We start from the raw sequence: 21,674 nt of genomic DNA, 5'->3' as shown, positions 1-21,674 counted from the left end.
TGACCGGTCAGTGACTGTACATATAGGAGAAGGGAGGACACTACCCACACTCAGGAGCACTGTACACCCAGCATATAGGACCACGGGGGACATCAGAGAGAAGTGACCGGTCATTGACTGTACATATAGGAGAAGGGAGGACACTACCCACACTCAGGAGCACCGTACACCCAGCACATAGGACCACGGGTGACATCAGAGAGAAGTGACCGGTCATTGACTGTACATATAGGAGAAGGGAGGACACTACCCACACTCAGGAGCACCGTACACCCAGCACATAGGACCACGGGTGACAGAGAGAAGTGACCGGTCAGTGACTGTACATACAGGAGAAGGGAGGACACTACCCACAGTCAGGAGCACCGTACACCCAGCACATAGGACCACGGGTGACATCAGAGGGAAGTGACCGGTCATTGACTGTACATATAGGAGAAGGGAGGACACTACCCACACTCAGGAGCACTGTACACCCAGCACATAGGACCACGGGGGACATCAGAGATAAGTGACCGGTCAGTGACTGCACATATAGGAGGAGGGAGGACACTACCCACACTCAGGAGCACTGTACACCCAGCACATAGGACCACGGGTGACATCAGAGAGAAGTGACCAGTCAGTGACTGTACATATAGGAGAAGGGAGGACACTGCCCACACTCAGGAGCACCGTACACCCAGCACATAGGACCACGGGGGACATCAGAGGGAAGTGACCGGTCAGTGACTGCACATATAGGAGAAGGGAGGACACTACCCACACTCAGGAGCACTGTACACCCAGCACATAGGACCACGGGTGACAGAGAGAAGTGACCGGTCAGTGACTGTACATATAGGAGAAGGGAGGACACTACCCACACTCAGGAGCACCGTACACCCAGCACATAGGACCACGGGTGACAGAGGGAAGTGACCGGTCAGTGACTGTATATATAGGAGAAGGGAGGACACTACCCACACTCAGGAGCACCGTACACCCAGCACATAGGACCACGGGTGACATCAGAGGGAAGTGACCAGTCAGTGACTGTACATATAGGAGAAGGGAGGACACTACCCACACTCAGGAGCACCGTACACCCAGCACATAGGACCATGGGTGACATCAGAGAGAAGTGACCGGTCAGTGACTGTACATATAGGAGAAGGGAGGACACTACCCACACTCAGGAGCACCGTACACCCAGCACATAGGACCACGGGTGACAGAGAGAAGTGACCGGTCAGTGACTGTACATATAGGAGAAGGGAGGACACTACCCACACTCAGGAGCACCGTACACCCAGCACATAGGACCACGGGGGACAGAGGGAAGTGACCGGTCAGTGACTGTACATATAGGAGAAGGGAGGACACTACCCACACTCAGGAGCACCGTACACCCAGCACATAGGACCACGGGTGACATCAGAGAGAAGTGACCGGTCAGTGACTGTACATATAGGAGAAGGGAGGACACTACCCACACTCAGGAGCACCGTACACCCAGCACATAGGACCACGGGGGACATCAGAGAGAAGTGACCGGTCAGTGACTGTACATATAGAAGGGAGAACACTACCCACACTCAGGAGCACCGTACACCCAGCACATAGGACCACGGGTGACATCAGAGAGAAGTGACTGGTCAGTGACTGTACATATAGAAGGGAGAACACTACCCACACTCAGGAGCACCGTACACCCAGCACATAGGACCACGGGTGACAGAGGGAAGTGACCGGTCAGTGACTGTACATATAGGAGAAGGGAGGACACTACCCACACTCAGGAGCACCGTACACCCAGCACATAGGACCACGGGTGACATCAGAGAGAAGTGACCGGTCAGTGACTGTACATATAGGAGAAGGGAGGACACTACCCACACTCAGGAGCACCGTACACCCAGCACATAGGACCACGGGGGACATCAGAGAGAAGTGACCGGTCAGTGACTGTACATATAGAAGGGAGGACACTACCCACACTCAGGAGCACTGTACACCCAGCACATAGGACCACGGGGGACATCAGAGAGAAGTGACCGGTCAGTGACTGCACATATAGGAGAAGGGAGGACACTACCCACATTCAGGAGCACTGTACACCCAGCACATAGGACCACGGGTGACATCAGAGGGAAGTGACCGGTCAGTGACTGTACATATAGGAGAAGGGAGGACACTACCCACACTCAGGAGCACCGTACACCCAGCACATAGGACCACGGGTGACAGAGGGAAGTGACCGGTCAGTGACTGTACATATAGGAGAAGAGAGGACACTACCCACACTCAGGAGCACCGTACACCCAGCACATAGGACCACGGGTGACATCAGAGAGAAGTGACCGGTCAGTGACTGTACATATAGGAGAAGGGAGGACACTACCCACACTCAGGAGCACCGTACACCCAGCACATAGGACCACGGGTGACAGAGAAGTGACCGGTCAGTGACTGTACATATAGGAGAAGAGAGGACACTACCCACACTCAGGAGCACCGTACACCCAGCACATAGGACCACGGGTGACATCAGAGAGAAGTGACCGGTCAGTGACTGTACATATAGGAGAAGAGAGGACACTACCCACACTCAGGAGCACCGTACACCCAGCACATAGGACCACGGGTGACATCAGAGAGAAGTGACCGGTCAGTGACTGTACATATAGGAGGAGGGAGGACACTACCCACACTCAGGAGCACTGTACACCCAGCACATAGGACCACGGGTGACATCAGAGAGAAGTGACCGGTCAGTGACTGCACATATAGGAGAAGGGAGGACACTACCCACACTCAGGAGCACTGTACACCCAGCACATAGGACCACGGGTGACATCAGAGAGAAGTGACCGGTCAGTGACTGTACATATAGGAGGAGGGAGGACACTACCCACACTCAGGAGCACCGTACACCCAGCACATAGGACCACGGGTGACATCAGAGAGAAGTGACCGGTCAGTGACTGTACATATAGGAGAAGGGAGGACACTACCCACACTCAGGAGCACCGTACACCCAGCACATAGGACCACGGGTGACATCAGAGAGAAGTGACCGGTCAGTGACTGTACATATAGGAGAAGGGAGGACACTACCCACACTCAGGAGCACTGTACACCCAGCACATAGGACCACGGGGGACATCAGAGGGAAGTGACCGGACAGTGACTGCACATATAGGAGAAGGGAGGACACTACCCACACTCAGGAGCACCGTACACCCAGCACATAGGACCACGGGTGACAGAGAGAAGTGACCGGTCAGTGACTGTACATATAGGAGGAGGGAGGACACTACCCACACTCAGGAGCACCGTACACCCAGCACATAGGACCACGGGAGACATCAGAGGGAAGTGACCGGTCAGTGGACTGTACATATAGGAGAAGGGAGGACACTACCCACACTCAGGAGCACTGTACACCCAGCACATAGGACCACGGGTGACATCAGAGAGAAGTGACCGGTCAGTGACTGTACATATAGGAGAAGGGAGGACACTACCCACACTCAGGAGCACCGTACACCCAGCACATAGGACCACGGGAGACATCAGAGGGAAGTGACCGGTCAGTGACTGTACATATAGGAGAAGGGAGGACACTACCCACACTCAGGAGCACTGTACACCCAGCACATAGGACCACGGGTGACATCAGAGAGAAGTGACCGGTCAGTGACTGTACATATAGGAGAAGGGAGGACACTACCCACACTCAGGAGCACCGTACACCCAGCACATAGGACCACGGGTGACATCAGAGAGAAGTGACCGGTCAGTGACTGTACATATAGGAGAAGGGAGGACACTACCCACACTCAGGAGCACTGTACACCCAGCACATAGGACCACGGGGGACATCAGAGGGAAGTGACCGGTCAGTGACTGTACATATAGGAGAAGAGAGGACACTACCCACACTCAGGAGCACCGTACACCCAGCACATAGGACCACGGGGGACATCAGAGGGAAGTGACCGGTCAGTGACTGCACATATAGGAGAAGGGAGGACACTACCCACACTCAGGAGCACTGTACACCCAGCACATAGGACCACGGGTGACATCAGAGGGAAGTGACTGTACATATAGGAGGAGGGAGGACACTACCCACACTCAGGAGCACTGTACACCCAGCACATAGGACCACGGGGGACATCAGAGGGAAGTGACCGGACAGTGACTGCACATATAGGAGAAGGGAGGACACTACCCACACTCAGGAGCACCGTACACCCAGCACATAGGACCACGGGGGACAGAGAGAAGTGACCGGTCAGTGACTGTACATATAGGAGGAGGACACTACCCACACTCAGGAGCACCGTACACCCAGCACATAGGACCACGGGTGACATCAGAGAGAAGTGACCGGTCAGTGACTGTACATATAGGAGAAGGGAGGACACTACCCACACTCAGGAGCACCGTACACCCAGCACATAGGACCACGGGTGACATCAGAGAGAAGTGACCGGTCAGTGACTGTACATATAGGAGAAGGGAGGACACTACCCACACTCAGGAGCACTGTACACCCAGCACATAGGACCACGGGAGACATCAGAGAGAAGTGACCGGACAGTGACTGCACATATAGGAGAAGGGAGGACACTACCCACACTCAGGAGCACCGTACACCCAGCACATAGGACCACGGATGACAGAGGGAAGTGACCGGTCAGTGACTGTACATATAGGAGGAGGGAGGACACTACCCACACTCAGGAGCACCGTACACCCAGCACATAGGACCACGGGTGACATCAGAGAGAAGTGACCGGTCAGTGACTGTACATATAGGAGAAGGGAGGACACTACCCACACTCAGGAGCACCGTACACCCAGCACATAGGACCACGGGTGACAGAGGGAAGTGACCGGTCAGTGACTGTACATATAGGAGAAGAGAGGACACTACCCACACTCAGGAGCACCGTACACCCAGCACATAGGACCACGGGGGACAGAGAGAAGTGACCGGTCAGTGACTGTACATATAGGAGAAGGGAGGACACTACCCACACTCAGGAGCACCGTACACCCAGCACATAGGACCACGGGTGACATCAGAGAGAAGTGACCGGTCAGTGATTGTACATATAGGAGAAGGGAGGACACTACCCACACTCAGGAGCACCGTACACCCAGCACATAGGACCACGGGTGACATCAGAGGGAAGTGACCGGTCAGTGACTGTACATATAGGAGAAGGGAGGACACTACCCACACTCAGGAGCACCGTACACCCAGCACATAGGACCACGGGTGACAGAGGGAAGTGACCGGTCAGTGACTGTACATATAGGAGGAGGGAGGACACTACCCACACTCAGGAGCACTGTACACCCAGCACATAGGACCACGGGTGACATCAGAGGGAAGTGACCGGTCAGTGACTGTATATATAGGAGGAGGGAGGACACTACCCACACTCAGGAGCACTGTACACCCAGCACATAGGACCACGGGTGACATCAGAGAGAAGTGACCGGTCAGTGACTGTACATATAGGAGAAGGGAGGACACTACCCACACTCAGGAGCACCGTACACCCAGCACATAGGACCACGGGAGACATCAGAGAGAAGTGACCGGTCAGTGACTGTACATATAGGAGAAGGGAGGACACTACCCACACTCAGGAGCACCGTACACCCAGCACATAGGACCACGGGTGACAGAGAGAAGTGACCGGTCAGTGACTGTACATATAGGAGGAGGGAGGACACTACCCACACTCAGGAGCACTGTACACCCAGCACATAGGACCACGGGGGACATCAGAGAGAAGTGACCGGTCAGTGACTGTACATATAGGAGAAGGGAGGACACTACCCACACTCAGGAGCACCGTACACCCAGCACATAGGACCACGGGTGACAGAGGGAAGTGACCGGTCAGTGACTGTACATATAGGAGAAGGGAGGACACTACCCACACTCAGGAGCACCGTACACCCAGCACATAGGACCACGGGTGACATCAGAGAGAAGTGACCGGTCAGTGACTGTACATATAGGAGAAGAGAGAACACTACCCACACTCAGGAGCACCGTACACCCAGCACATAGGACCACGGGGGACAGAGGGAAGTGACCGGTCAGTGACTGTACATATAGGAGAAGAGAGAACACTACCCACACTCAGGAGCACCGTACACCCAGCACATAGGACCACGGGTGACAGAGGGAAGTGACCGGTCAGTGACTGTACATATAGGAGAAGAGAGAACACTACCCACACTCAGGAGCACCGTACACCCAGCACATAGGACCACGGGGGACAGAGGGAAGTGACCGGTCAGTGACTGTACATATAGGAGAAGAGAGAACACTACCCACACTCAGGAGCACCGTACACCCAGCACATAGGACCACGGGGGACAGAGAGAAGTGACCGGTCAGTGATTGTACATATAGTAGAAGGGAGGACACTACCCACACTCAGGAGCACCGTACACCCAGCACATAGGACCACGGGTGACATCAGAGAGAAGTGACCGGTCAGTGACTGTACATATAGGAGAAGGGAGGACACTACCCACACTCAGGAGCACCGTACACCCAGCACATAGGACCACGGGTGACATCAGAGGGAAGTGACCGGTCAGTGACTGTACATATAGGAGAAGGGAGGACACTACCCACACTCAGGAGCACCGTACACCCAGCACATAGGACCACGGGTGACATCAGAGGGAAGTGACCGGTCAGTGACTGTACATATAGGAGAAGGGAGGACACTACCCACACTCAGGAGCACTGTACACCCAGCACATAGGACCACGGGTGACATCAGAGAGAAGTGACCGGTCAGTGACTGTACATATAGGAGAAGGGAGGACACTACCCACACTCAGGAGCACCGTACACCCAGCACATAGGACCACGGGGGACAGAGAAGTGACCGGTCAGTGACTGTACATATAGGAGGAGGGAGGACACTACCCACACTCAGGAGCACTGTACACCCAGCACATAGGACCACGGGTGACATCAGAGAGAAGTGACCGGTCAGTGACTGTACATATAGGAGAAGGGAGGACACTACCCACACTCAGGAGCACTGTACACCCAGCACATAGGACCACGGGTGACATCAGAGAGAAGTGACCGGTCAGTGACTGCATATATAGGAGAAGGGAGGACACTACCCACACTCAGGAGCACCGTACACCCAGCACATAGGACCACGGGTGACAGAGGGAAGTGACCGGTCAGTGACTATACATATAGGAGAAGGGAGGACACTACCCACACTCAGGAGCACCGTACACCCAGCACATAGGACCACGGGTGACATCAGAGAGAAGTGACCGGTCAGTGACTATACATATAGGAGAAGGGAGGACACTACCCACACTCAGGAGCACTGTACACCCAGCACATAGGACCACGGGTGACATCAGAGAGAAGTGACCGGTCAGTGACTGTACATATAGGAGAAGGGAGGACACTACCCACACTCAGGAGCACTGTACACCCAGCACATAGGACCACGGGAGACATCAGAGAGAAGTGACCGGTCAGTGACTGTACATATAGGAGAAGGGAGGACACTACCCACACTCAGGAGCACTGTACACCCAGCACATAGGACCACGGGTGACATCAGAGGGAAGTGACCGGTCAGTGACTGTACATATAGGAGGAGGAAGGACACTACCCACACTCAGGAGCACTGTACACCCAGCACATAGGACCACGGGTGACAGAGAGAAGTGACCGGTCAGTGACTGTACATATAGAAGGGAGGACACTGCCCACACTCAGGAGCACTGTACACCCAGCACATAGGACCACGGGTGACATCAGAGGGAAGTGACCGGTCAGTGACTGTACATATAGGAGGAGGGAGGACACTACCCACACTCAGGAGCACTGTACACCCAGCACATAGGACCACGGGTGACATCAGAGGGAAGTGACCGGTCAGTGACTGTACATATAGGAGAAGGGAGGACACTACCCACACTCAGGAGCACCGTACACCCAGCACATAGGACCACGGGTGACAGAGAGAAATGACCGGTCAGTGACTGTACATATAGGAGAAGGGAGGACACTACCCACACTCAGGAGCACCGTACACCCAGCACATAGGACCACGGGGGACATCAGAGAGAAGTGACCGGTCAGTGACTGCACATATAGGAGGAGGGAGGACACTACCCACACTCAGGAGCACTGTACACCCAGCACATAGGACCACGGGTGACATCAGAGGGAAGTGACCGGTCAGTGACTGTACATATAGGAGAAGGGAGGACACTACCCACAGTCAGGAGCACTGTACACCCAGCACATAGGACCACGGGTGACATCAGAGAGAAGTGACCGGTCAGTGACTGTACATATAGGAGGAGGGAGGACACTACCCACACTCAGGAGCACTGTACACCCAGCACATAGGACCACGGGTGACATCAGAGAGAAGTGACCGGTCAGTGACTGTACATATAGGAGGAGGGAGGACACTACCCACACTCAGGAGCACCGTACACCCAGCACATAGGACCACGGGTGACAGAGGGAAGTGACCGGTCAGTGACTGTACATATAGGAGAAGGGAGGACACTACCCACACTCAGGAGCACCGTACACCCAGCACATAGGACCACGGGTGACAGAGGGAAGTGACCGGTCAGTGACTGTACATATAGGAGAAGGGAGGACACTACCCACACTCAGGAGCACTGTACACCCAGCACATAGGACCACGGGTGACAGAGAAGTGACCGGTCAGTGACTGTACATATAGGAGAAGGGAGGACACTACCCACACTCAGGAGCACTGTACACCCAGCACATAGGACCACGGGGGACAGAGGGAAGTGACCGGTCAGTGACTGTACATATAGGAGAAGGGAGGACACTACCCACACTCAGGAGCACCGTACACCCAGCACATAGGACACGGGGGACAGAGAGAAGTGACCGGTCAGTGACTGTACATATAGGAGAAGGGAGGACACTACCCACACTCAGGAGCACTGTACACCCAGCACATAGGACCACGGGTGACAGAGAAGTGACCGGTCAGTGACTGTACATATAGGAGAAGGGAGGACACTACCCACACTCAGGAGCACTGTACACCCAGCACATAGGACCACGGGGGACAGAGGGAAGTGACCGGTCAGTGACTGTACATATAGGAGAAGGGAGGACACTACCCACACTCAGGAGCACCGTACACCCAGCACATAGGACACGGGGGACAGAGAGAAGTGACCGGTCAGTGACTGTACATATAGGAGAAGGGAGGACACTACCCACACTCAGGAGCACCGTACACCCAGCACATAGGACCACGGGAGACATCAGAGAGAAGTGACCGGTCAGTGACTGTACATATAGGAGAAGGGAGGACACTACCCACACTCAGGAGCACCGTACACCCAGCACAGAGGACCACGGGTGACATCAGAGAGAAGTGACCGGTCAGTGACTGCACATATAGGAGAAGGGAGGACACTACCCACACTCAGGAGCACCGTACACCCAGCACATAGGACCACGGGTGACATCAGAGGGAAGTGACCGGTCAGTGACTGCACATATAGGAGAAGGGAGGACACTACCCACACTCAGGAGCACTGTACACCCAGCACATAGGACCACGGGTGACATCAGAGGGAAGTGACCGGTCAGTGATTGTACATATAGGAGAAGGGAGGACACTACCCACACTCAGGAGCACCGTACACCCAGCACATAGGACCACGGGTGACATCAGAGAGAAGTGACCGGTCAGTGACTGTACATATAGGAGGAGGAAGGACACTACCCACACTCAGGAGCACCGTACACCCAGCATATAGGACCACGGGGGACATCAGAGAGAAGTGACCGGTCAGTGACTGTACATATAGGAGGAGGGAGGACACTACCCACACTCAGGAGCACTGTACACCCAGCACATAGGACCACGGGGGACAGAGGGAAGTGACCGGTCAGTGACTGTACATATAGGAGAAGGACACTACCCACACTCAGGAGCACCGTACACCCAGCACATAGGACCACGGGTGACATCAGAGGGAAGTGACCGGTCAGTGACTGTACATATAGGAGGAGGAAGGACACTACCCACACTCAGGAGCACCGTACACCCAGCACATAGGACCACGGGAGACAGAGGGAAGTGACCGGTCAGTGACTGTACATATAGGAGAAGGACACTACCCACACTCAGGAGCACCGTACACCCAGCACATAGGACCACGGGGGACATCAGAGGGAAGTGACCGGTCAGTGACTGTACATATAGGAGAAGGGAGGACACTACCCACACTCAGGAGCACTGTACACCCAGCACATAGGACCACGGGGGACATCAGAGGGAAGTGACCGGTCAGTGACTGTACATATAGGAGAAGGGAGGACACTACCCACACTCAGGAGCACCGTACACCCAGCACATAGGACCACGGGTGACAGAGGGAAGTGACCGGTCAGTGACTGCACATATAGGAGGAGGGAGGACACTACCCACACTCAGGAGCACCGTACACCCAGCACATAGGACCACGGGTGACAGAGGGAAGTGACCGGTCAGTGACTGCACATATAGGAGAAGGGAGAACACTACCCACACTCAGGAGCACTGTACACCCAGCACATAGGACCACGGGAGACAGAGGGAAGTGACCGGTCAGTGACTGCACATATAGGAGGAGGGAGGACACTACCCACACTCAGGAGCACCGTACACCCAGCACATAGGACCACGGGTGACAGAGGGAAGTGACCGGTCAGTGACTGTACATATAGGAGAAGGGAGGACACTACCCACACTCAGGAGCACCGTACACCCAGCACATAGGACCACGGGTGACATCAGAGAGAAGTGACCGGTCAGTGACTGTACATATAGGAGGAGGAAGGACACTACCCACACTCAGGAGCACCGTACACCCAGCATATAGGACCACGGGGGACATCAGAGGGAAGTGACCGGTCAGTGACTGTACATATAGGAGGAGGGAGGACACTACCCACACTCAGGAGCACCGTACACCCAGCACATAGGACCACGGGAGACAGAGGGAAGTGACCGGTCAGTGACTGTACATATAGGAGAAGGACACTACCCACACTCAGGAGCACCGTACACCCAGCACATAGGACCACGGGTGACAGAGAGAAGTGACCGGTCAGTGACTGTACATATAGGAGAAGGGAGGACACTACCCACACTCAGGAGCACCGTACACCCAGCACATAGGACCACGGGAGACAGAGGGAAGTGACCGGTCAGTGACTGTACATATAGGAGAAGGACACTACCCACACTCAGGAGCACTGTACACCCAGCACATAGGACCACGGGTGACATCAGAGGGAAGTGACCGGTCAGTGACTGTACATATAGGAGAAGGGAGGACACTACCCACACTCAGGAGCACTGTACACCCAGCACATAGGACCACGGGGGACAGAGAGAAGTGACCGGTCAGTGACTGCACATATAGGAGGAGGGAGGACACTACCCACACTCAGGAGCACCGTACACCCAGCACATAGGACCACGGGAGACAGAGGGAAGTGACCGGTCAGTGACTGTACATATAGGAGAAGGACACTACCCACACTCAGGAGCACTGTACACCCAGCACATAGGACCACGGGTGACATCAGAGGGAAGTGACCGGTCAGTGACTGTACATATAGGAGAAGGGAGGACACTACCCACACTCAGGAGCACTGTACACCCAGCACATAGGACCACGGGGGACAGAGAGAAGTGACCGGTCAGTGACTGTACATATAGGAGAAGGGAGGACACTACCCACACTCAGGAACACTGTACACCCAGCACATAGGACCACGGGTGACATCAGAGAGAAGTGACCGGTCAGTGACTGCACATATAGGAGAAGGGAGGACACTACCCACACTCAGGAGCACTGTACACCCAGCACATAGGACCACGGGGGACAGAGAGAAGTGACCGGTCAGTGACTGTACATATAGGAGAAGGGAGGACACTACCCACACTCAGGAACACTGTACACCCAGCACATAGGACCACGGGTGACATCAGAGAGAAGTGACCGGTCAGTGACTGCACATATAGGAGAAGGGAGGACACTACCCACACTCAGGAACACTGTACACCCAGCACATAGGACCACGGGTGACATCAGAGAGAAGTGACCGGTCAGTGACTGCACATATAGGAGGAGGGAGGACACTACCGTAGTGAATAGAACGTATTCTTGCCTTGTGGGCCGGGGGCAGATATAGCTCATTATGCCGTATATCAGCCCTGAAAGGCGGTGGCCTCATATAGAGACAATCTGCAGACAGGATCCCTTTAATAGAATATGGCGTCTAAGTGTCGGGAATCCGGCAGCTTCAGATCCTGCACTAGTTGCACGTGTCCATCGGAGGGCAGCATTGCTGCCGTCTAACCTCTATGGGGTGCAGACCATCAGGGCTGTTATAACCTGACATGTGATCAGGATCTGGGCTCGTGCACTCACAGCTTCTGCTGATCCACCTTGTCCTTGACGTCCAAGGCATCGAGGATCTTCTTCATCATCTCATAGCGCTCCCGTCCCTTCACCTACAGAGAGAGGGGTCAGGAACGTGGCAAATAACCGGGGGCAACGTGGCGAATAACCAGGGGCAACGTGGCGAATAACCGGGGGCAACGTGGTGACACTACCTGCAAGGTGAACACCTCCTCCTCCTCAGCAACGAGAGGCTTCTTCTTCAGGACCACAGAATCCTGGATCGGGGAGCTGGAAAGAGCTGAAGCCAAGAAAAGCAGTGCGTCAGTCAGGTCTGAGCCCCCCAGCCCAGCCGGGACCATGTCCGATTATGTAAGGAACCGCTGCCCCCCAGCCCAGCCTGGACCATGTCCGATTATGTAAGGAACCGCTGCCCCCCAGCCCAGCCTGGACCATGTCCGATTATGTAAGGAACCGCTGCCCCCCAGCCCAGCCTGGACCATGTCCGATTATGTAAGGAACCGCTGCCCCCCAGCCCAGCCTGGACCATGTCCGATTATGTAAGGAACCGCTGCTCCACAGCCCAGCCTGGACCATGTCCGAATATGTAAGGAACCGCTGCTCCACAGCCCAGCCTGGACCATGTCCGATTATGTAAGGAACCGCTGCTCCACAGCCCAGCCTGGACCATGTCCGATTATGTAGGGAACCGCTGCCCCCCAGCCCAGCCTGGACCATGTCCGAATATGTAAGGAACCGCTGCCCCCCAGCCCAGCCTGGACCATGTCCGATTATGTAAGGAACCGCTGCTCCACAGCCCAGCCTGGACCATGTCCGATTATGTAAGGAACCGCTGCCCCCCAGCCCAGCCTGGACCATGTCCGATTATGTAAGGAACCGCTGCCCCCCAGCCCAGCCTGGACCATGTCCGATTATGTAAGGAACCGCTGCTCCACAGCCCAGCCTGGACCATGTCCGATTATGTAAGGAACCGCTGCTCCACAGCCCAGCCTGGACCATGTCCGATTATGTAAGGAACCGCTGCCCCCCAGCCCAGCCTGGACCATGTCCGATTATGTAAGGAACCGCTGCCCCCCAGCCCAGCCTGGACCATGTCCGATTATGTAAGGAACCGCTGCCCCCCAGCCCAGCCTGGACCATGTCCGATTATGTAAGGAACCGCTGCCCCCCAGCCCAGCCTGGACCATGTCCGATTATGTAAGGAACCGCTGCTCCACAGCCCAGCCTGGACCATGTCCGAATATGTAAGGAACCGCTGCCCCCCAGCCCAGCCTGGACCATGTCCGATTATGTAAGGAACCGCTGCCCCCCAGCCCAGCCTGGACCATGTCCGATTATGTAAGGAACCGCTGCTCCACAGCCCAGCCTGGACCATGTCCGGAATATGTAAGGAACCGCTGCCCCCCAGCCCAGCCTGCACCATGTCCGATTATGTAGGGAACCGCTGCTCCACAGCCCAGCCTGGACCATGTCCGATTATGTAAGGAACCGCTGCTCCACAGCCCAGCCTGCTCAATGCCCATCCACCTCGTTTTCCGCTGGTTTTCAGCTCCTTCTTCTTCTGGAAGTTTTCCTCTTCAGTCCTACGATCCCGTCCAGGACAAGCACAGATCCGAACCTCAAAGCATCGACGTCCCAGAAGTACGCCCCTAAATAACAAAGAAATGGGAAATCAGGGAAAAAGAAGAAGAAGTGCTGCCTACATCAGGGGAGGGAGCGGAGGAAGACGGAGGGGAAGGAAGAGGGAGGGGAGGAAGAGGGAGGGGAGGAAGAGGGAGGGGAGGAAGAGGGAGGGGAGGAAGAGGGAGGGGAGGAAGAGGGAGGGGAGGAAGAGGGAGGGGAGGAAGAGGGAGGGGAGGAAGAGGGAGGGGAGGAAGAGGGAGGGGAGGAAGAGGGAGGGGAGGAAGAGGGAGGGGAGGAAGACGGAGGGGAGGAAGACGGAGGGAAGGGTTAGGGGAGGAAGACGGAGGGAAGGGTTAGGGGAGGAAGACGGAGGGAAGGGTTAGGGGAGGAAGACGGAGGGAAGGGTTAGGGGAGGAAGAAGACGGAGGGAGGGTAAGGGGAGGAAGACGGAGGGAAGGGTTAGGGGAGGAAGACGGAGGGAAGGGTTAGGGGAGGAAAGGTTAGGGGAGGGAGCAATGGGGGACGGGTGTTGGAGCTGCGGACTCGTCTGCCCGGCATGCAGTACCCGCTGCTTACTCTTTGGTCTCCAGTGTGATGATGGTCATGATGGGGCGACGGTTCATCCCCCCCATGCAGGAGCTGTTACACATGTAGTTCAGGAGGAGAACAGTGCACTCTGAGCCCACCTGTGGAGAGAAAGTGACAGGTCAGCGAGGGCCACACGGGACAATGGCCTGCGGAGAAGAGTCCGTACCTGTGGCTCCTCATACGGCACGCAGACATTGTGACGACCATTGGAGTCCTCAGCGTAATAAGCCTGAACATTGCCCTCCACGCGAATCAGGTGACTCCTGGGGGTTAAATCTGGGGGGAGAGAAGAGTCCGGAAACATTGCTCCTCATACCAGCGAGACCAGCACATGCCCAATATCAGAGCATGAAGACCCCCATACACAGGAGGAGCACCCACCACACACAGACCTCCCCTGCACTCACCGTCTCCGGCCTCCACGCTCCGCTCGTGGTGCGGGCAGCGTCTCACCACCTCGGCCACATGTTCTGACTTCTTGTACACGGCCACAGCACGGATGGCCGAGCCGGCGGGGGGCGCGTTCCACACACGGATCAGCACCGGACAGGTCTTGGCCGACTGGCAGAAGAGCTTGTTCAGGTCTGGAGAGTACTGAAAGGACAGGGGACAGAGTGAGGGTCTGCGTGCGCGAGGGTCTGCGCACCCACCAGTCCCGGCATGTGCCCCGCACACTCACCGTGCAGGTCACAGACTTGGCCGTCCCATTCTGCTGGAACTCCAGCTGTAGGCCGTGCTGCCCGGGATAATCTTCAGTGGAGGGGACGGCTGAGCTGGAGACCGGAGCAAACGTGCTGCTGACCCAGCCCTCCTGTAAGGCCACCGGCATCATGGGCTGCAGCGGGAATCCGAAGTCCTGGAAGGGAGAACTGATGAGACCAAAGCAGCTGCCGGGCGGGCAGTGCCGGAGGCCACGGTGACACCCACCGACACCCCGCACAGAAGGGAGGAAGCCGAGGAGGAACCCACGAGGAGGAGGGACGCAGCCGCCCGAAGGGAGGAACCCCGAGGAGGAGGAGGGACGCAGCCCCCCGAAGGGAGGAACCTGAAGGAGGAGGAGGGACGCAGCCCCCCGATGGGAGGAACCCCGAGGAGGAGGAGGGACGCAGCCCCCCGAAGGGAGGAACCTGAAGGAGGAGGAGGGACGCAGCCCCCCGAAGGGAGGAACCTGAAGGAGGAGGAGGGACGCAGCCCCAAACTCACAGGGCACTTACCATGTTCTCGGCACTGTACGGCACCTCTGGGAGGTCAGCATCCGGCAGCCTGAAAGACAAAACACATGACGGCGGATACCGGCTCAGACAACACCCCCCGCCGCAGAACTTGGGTGTAACATACATAAAAACCTACAAGAGAGAAAAGTAAGCGAAAACCCTGATGTAACCAAGTGAAAAAGCAAAAGTGCATTAAATTAACAGTTTTTAGTAATCCTGTTTTTTGATCAATAAATAGTCACGGTAACTCTGATGGGGACGGTCCTACACTGTCTAATATTGAAACCTTACAATGTGTCAATGTTGACCTCAGAGTGAATAAGGGTAGACAAAGGACCGTCCCCAACCAGAGAGACCGTCCCCAACCAGAGAGACCGTCCCCAACCAGAGAGACCGTCCCCAACCAGAGAGACCGTCCCCAACCAGAGAGACCGTCCCCAACCAGAGAGACCGTCCCCAACCAGAGAGACCGTCCCCAACCAGAGAGACCGTGACGCGGTGCGATGGCTTTTGTGCCATTTATTGATCAAAAAACAGGATTACTAAAAACTCTGTTATTTAAATGCACTTTTGCTTTTTTACTTGGTTACATCAGGGTTTTCGCTTACTTTTTTCTCTTGTAGGTTTTAATGTTTTGTGGCCAATTAACATGCGTTTAACCTCTGCATGTGTTTTGGGTTTTGTTTTTTTTTTTCTATACATACATGTGCAACCACCCCCACACATGTAACCGCCAACACATCAGGAAATAGGAAGAATTTCTTATGACTTCAATTACACATACAGAGCTCTCAGCTGCAGTTTCCTCTGCCTGCATGTGGCTGATTTCACTCCCCCCTCCCCTGCTATACAGCTGTAATGTGAGACCAGCGCCCCAGCAGCCGTCACTGAGGAGCTTTATGGCCTTAAACTGAAAGTACAAGTAGAAGCAAATGGAAAGAAACCAAAAACAAACCCAGGTTCCTTTGTCTCTGGAAATGTAAATATCATAGCAGCGATTAATGATAGAAGTGGGACAAATACATATTTGACATGAGCCTCGGTAGAACTATCAGCCGGTGAGTTTTCTAGGTCCCAGAACCAGCACAATTGGGAAACCGATCACTACAGAACTGGGTCACCTAAATGAACCCCATGTCACGCTGAGCATAACGGTACGGGTGTCGTCCTTCTACGAGGTTCATACTGCGAGATATGCGGGATGATGGTTATTACATACACTGAAGACAGAGGAGTCCATAGCTCTGCCCACCCCATGAGGTCATCTGGGGGGAGACCCTTAGTTTTGGGCAAAGGTATAAAACTCAGAGGCCCAGACAAGGGGGGGGGGGGAATAGCTGCAAGTTCCAAACCGCAAGTAGGATATGGATAAATCCCCTTCAGAAAAGAACCGGGGCAACAAACCCCCCGATCCGTGACAAATTGGGGTGAGCGGTGGGGTGATAAAGGGATCCCTCTGTGATTCCTGACAGCTCCCCCTCCCAACACACACACACACCACAGTACTGTGTATTAGCTGTACTACCGCACACACAGGCACGACGGCGGCCATACTGTCCGCACACTGGACGATCACGGAGGATGAAGGGACTCACAGGCTCCAGAGGTCCTCGAAGGTCTCCTGACTGAGCGGAGGTTCCATCCCTCCATCACTCTGCGGCTCCATGGGGGCAGATTACTGCGGGGGAAACACCGAGGTTACACACAGGCAGGAGAAGATGCGGCGCACAGCAGTATACAGTATATACAGTATGTGTAGGCTGTGGAGTCAGTCATGGAAATGGAGCAGTCAAGAGGTTTGGCTTCCTGACTCCCTTCACAGGAGAGAGGGCGCCCACCACCGACTCCCGGGGAGGGAGGGAGGGAGAGAGGGCGCCCACCACCGACTCCCGGGGAGGAAGGGAGAGAGGGCGCCCACCACCGACTCCCGGGGGAGGAAGGGAGGGAGAGAGGGCGCCCACCACCGACTCCCGGGGAGGAAGGGAGAGAGGGAGGGCGCCCACCACCGACTCCCGGGGAGGGAGGGAGGGAGGGCGCCCACCACCGACTCCCGGGGAGGGAGGGAGGGAGGGAGGGCGCCCACCACCGACTCCCGGGGAGGGAGGGAGGGAGGGAGGGCGCCCACCACCGACTCCCGGGGAGGGAGGGAGGGAGGGCGCCCACCACCGACTCCCGGGGAGGGAGGGAGGGAGGGCGCCCACCACCGACTCCCGGGGAGGGAGGGAGGGAGGGCGCCCACCACCGACTCCCGGGGAGGGAGGGAGGGAGAGAGGGCGCCCACCACCGACTCCCGGGGGAGGAAGGGAGGGAGAGAGGGCGCCCACCACCGACTCCCGGGGAGGAAGGGAGGGAGGGAGAGAGGGCGCCCACCACCGACTCCCGGGGAGGAAGGGAGGAGGGAGGGGGGGAGCACACCACCGACTCCCGGGGAGGAAGGAAGGAGGGAGGGAGCACACCACCGACTCCCGGGGAGGAAGGAAGGAGGGAGGGGGGAGCACACCACCGACTCCCGGGGAGGAAGGGAGGGAGAGAGGGAGGGAGAGAGGGCGCACGCCACCGACTCCCGGGGAGGGAGGGAGGGAGGGAGAGAGGGCGCCCACCACCGACTCCCGGGGAGGGAGGGAGGGTTGGGACGGCGCCCACCACCGACTCCCGGGGAGGGAGGGAGGGCGCCCACCACCGACTCCCGGGGAGGGAGGGAGGGTTGGGACGGCGCCCACCACCGACTCCCGGGGAGGGAGGGAGGGTTGGGACGGCGCCCACCACCGACTCCCGGGGAGGGAGGGAGGGAGGGCGCCCACCACCGACTCCCGAGGAGGGAGGGAGGGGGAGGGAGGGCGCCCACCACCGACTCCCGGGGAGGGAGGGAGGGAGGGCGCCCACCACCGACTCCCGGGGGAGGGAGGGAGGGAGGGCGCCCACCACCGACTCCCGGGGAGGGAGGGAGGGAGGGCGCCCACCACCGACTCCCGGGGAGGGAGGGAGGGAGGGCGCCCACCACCGACTCCCGGGGAGGGAGGGAGGGAGGGCGCCCACCACCGACTCCCGGGGAGGGAGGGCGCCCACCACCGACTACCGGGGAGGGAGGGAGGGAGGGAGGGCGCCCACCACCGACTCCCGGGGAGGGAGGGAGGGCGCCCACCACCGACTCCCGGGGAGGGAGGGAGGGAGGGAGGGCGCCCACCACCGACTCCCGGGGAGGGAGGGAGGGAGGGAGGGAGGGCGCCCACCAACGACTCCCGGGGAGGGAGGGAGGGAGGGAGCCCACCACCGACTCCCGGGGAGGGAGGGAGGGAGAGCGCCCACCACCGACTCCCGGGGAGGGAGGGAGGGAGGGAGGGAGCCCACCACCGACTCCCGGGGAGGGAGGGAGGGAGGGCGCCCGGGAGGGCGCCCACCACCGACTCCCGGGGAGGGAGTTAGGGAGGGAGGGCGCCCACCACCGACTCCCGGGGAGGGAGGGAGGGAGGGAGGGCGCCCACCACCGACTCCCGGGGAGGGAGGGAGGGAGGGCGCCCACCACCGACTCCCGGGGAGGGAGGGAGGGAGGGAGGGCGCCCACCACCGACTCCCGGGGAGGGAGGGAGGGAGGGAGGGCGCCCACCACCGACTCCCGGGGAGGGAGGGAGGGAGGGCGCCCGCCCACCACCGACTCCCGGGGAGGGAGGGCGCCCACCACCGACTCCCGGGGAGGGAGGGAGGGAGGGCGCCCACCACCGACTCCCGGGGAGGGAGGGCGCCCACCACCGACTCCCGGGGAGGGAGGGAGGGCGCCCACCACCGACTCCCGGGGAGGGAGGGAGGGAGGGCGCCCACCACCGACTCCCGGGGAGGGAGGGAGGGAGGACGCCCACCACCGACTCCCGGGGAGGGAGGGAGGGAGGGAGGGAGGGAGGACGCCCACCACCGACTCCCGGGGAGGGAGGGAGGGAGGGAGGGAGGGAGGACGCCCACCACCGACTCCCGGGGAGGGGAGGGAGGGAGGGAGGGAGGGCGCCCACCACCGACTCCCGGGGAGGGAGGGAGGGAGGGAGGGAGGGCGCCCACCACCGACTCCCGGGGAGGGAGGGAAGGAGGGAGGGCGCCCACCACCGACTCCCGGGGAGGGAGGGAGGGAGGGCGCCCACCACCGACTCCCGGGGAGGGAGGGAGGGAGGGAGGGCGCCCACCACCGACTCCCGGGGAGGGAGGGCGCCCGACTCCCGGGGAGGGAGGGAGGGAGGGAGGGAGGGAGAGAGGGCGCACGCCACCGACTACGGGGGAGGAAGGGAGGGAGAGAGGGCGCCCGCCACCGACTCCCGGGGAGGAAGGAAGGAGGGAGAGAGGACGCACACCACCGACTCCCGGGGGAGGAAGGAAGGAGGGAGGGGGGGAGCACACCACCGACTCCGGGGGAGGAAGGGAGGGAGAGAGGGCGCACGCCACCGACTCCGGGGGAGGAAGGGAGGGAGAGAGGGCGCACGCCACCGACTACGGGGGAGGAAGGGAGGGAGAGAGGGCGCCCGCCACCGACTCCCGGGGAGGAAGGAAGGAGGGAGAGAGGGCGCACGCCACCGACTCCCGGGGAGGAAGGAAGGAGGGAGGGGGGGAGCACACCACCGACTCCCGGGGAGGAAGGAAGGAGGGAGGGAGCGGGGGAGCACACCACCCGACTCCCGGGGGAGGAAGGAAGGAGGGAGGGGGGAGCACACCACCGACTCCCGGGGGAGGAAGGGAGGGAGAGAGGGGAGGGAGAGAGGGCGCACGCCACCGACTCCCGGGGAGGAGGGAGGGAGGGAGAGAGGGCGCCCACCACCGACTCCCGGGGAGGGAGGGAGGGGAGTGAGGGGCGCCCCACCACCGACTCCCGGGGAGGGAGGGAGGGAGGGAGTGAGGGCGCCCACCACCGACTCCCGGGGAGGGAGGGAGGGAGGGCGCCCACCACGACTCCCGGGGAGGGAGGGTTGGGACGGCGCCCACCACCGACTCCCGGGGAGGGAGGGAGGGCGCCCCACCACCGACTCCCGGGGAGGGAGGGAGGGAGGGAGCCCACCACCGACTCCCGGGGAGGGAGGGAGGGAGGGAGCCCACCACCGACTCCCGGGGGAGGGAGGGAGGGAGGGCGCCCACCACCGACTCCCGGGGAGGGAGGGAGTGAGGGCGCCCACCACCGACTCCCGGGGAGGGAGGGAGGGAGGGAGGGAGGGAGTGAGGGGCGCCCACCACCGACTCCCGGGGAGGGAGGGAGGGAGGGAGGGAGGGAGGAGGGCGCCCACCACCGACTCCCGGGGAGGGAGGGAGGGAGGGAGGGAGGGCGCCCACCACCGACTCCCGGGGAGGGAGGGAGGGGTTGGGGACGGCGCCCACCACCGACTCCCGGGGAGGGAGGGAGGGAGGGCGGCCCACCACCGACTCCCGGGGAGGGAGGGAGGGAGGGGAGGGCGCCCACCACCGACTCCCGGGGAGGGGAGGGAGGGAGGGAGGGCGCCCACCACCGACTCCCGGGGAGGGAGGGAGGGAGGGAGGGCGCCCACCACCGACTCCCGGGGAGGGAGGGAGGGAGGGAGGGCGCCCCACCACCGACTCCCGGGGAGGGAGGGAGGGAGGGAGGGCGCCCACCACCGACTCCCGGGGAGGGAGGGAGGGAGGGAGGGAGGGCGCCCACCACCGACTCCCGGGGGAGGGAGGGAGGGAGGGAGGGCGCCCACCACCGACTCCCGGGGAGGGGAGGGAGGGAGGGAGGGGCGCCCACCACCGACTCCCGGGGAGGGAGGGAGG

At 59.2% G+C, this 21,674-nt stretch overlaps 1 protein-coding gene across 1 annotated transcript in view; it reads right to left on the bottom strand.

Annotated features, from left to right (window-relative positions):
* Positions 1-21,674, bottom strand: part of TP53 (tumor protein p53) — a 44,514-nt gene that overhangs the window by 19,647 nt on the left and 3,193 nt on the right. The window contains exons 2-10 of the mRNA XM_069767652.1: positions 17,513-17,595; positions 15,918-15,966; positions 15,383-15,559; positions 15,111-15,297; positions 14,870-14,979; positions 14,692-14,801; positions 14,020-14,141; positions 12,687-12,772; positions 12,502-12,584 (exon numbers count right to left, since the gene is read on the bottom strand). Coding sequence (XP_069623753.1) covers positions 12,502-12,584; positions 12,687-12,772; positions 14,020-14,141; positions 14,692-14,801; positions 14,870-14,979; positions 15,111-15,297; positions 15,383-15,559; positions 15,918-15,966; positions 17,513-17,583 — 995 coding nt within the window. The 5' untranslated portion in view covers positions 17,584-17,595. The remainder of the gene's footprint in view (positions 1-12,501; positions 12,585-12,686; positions 12,773-14,019; positions 14,142-14,691; positions 14,802-14,869; positions 14,980-15,110; positions 15,298-15,382; positions 15,560-15,917; positions 15,967-17,512; positions 17,596-21,674) is intronic.

The sequence above is a fragment of the Ranitomeya imitator genome, chromosome 4, assembly GCF_032444005.1.
Source record: "Ranitomeya imitator isolate aRanImi1 chromosome 4, aRanImi1.pri, whole genome shotgun sequence".
NCBI classification, from domain to species: domain Eukaryota; kingdom Metazoa; phylum Chordata; class Amphibia; order Anura; family Dendrobatidae; genus Ranitomeya; species Ranitomeya imitator.
The sequence above is the reverse complement of the archived record's forward strand: the minus strand, read 5'-3'. Positions and strand labels throughout refer to the sequence as shown.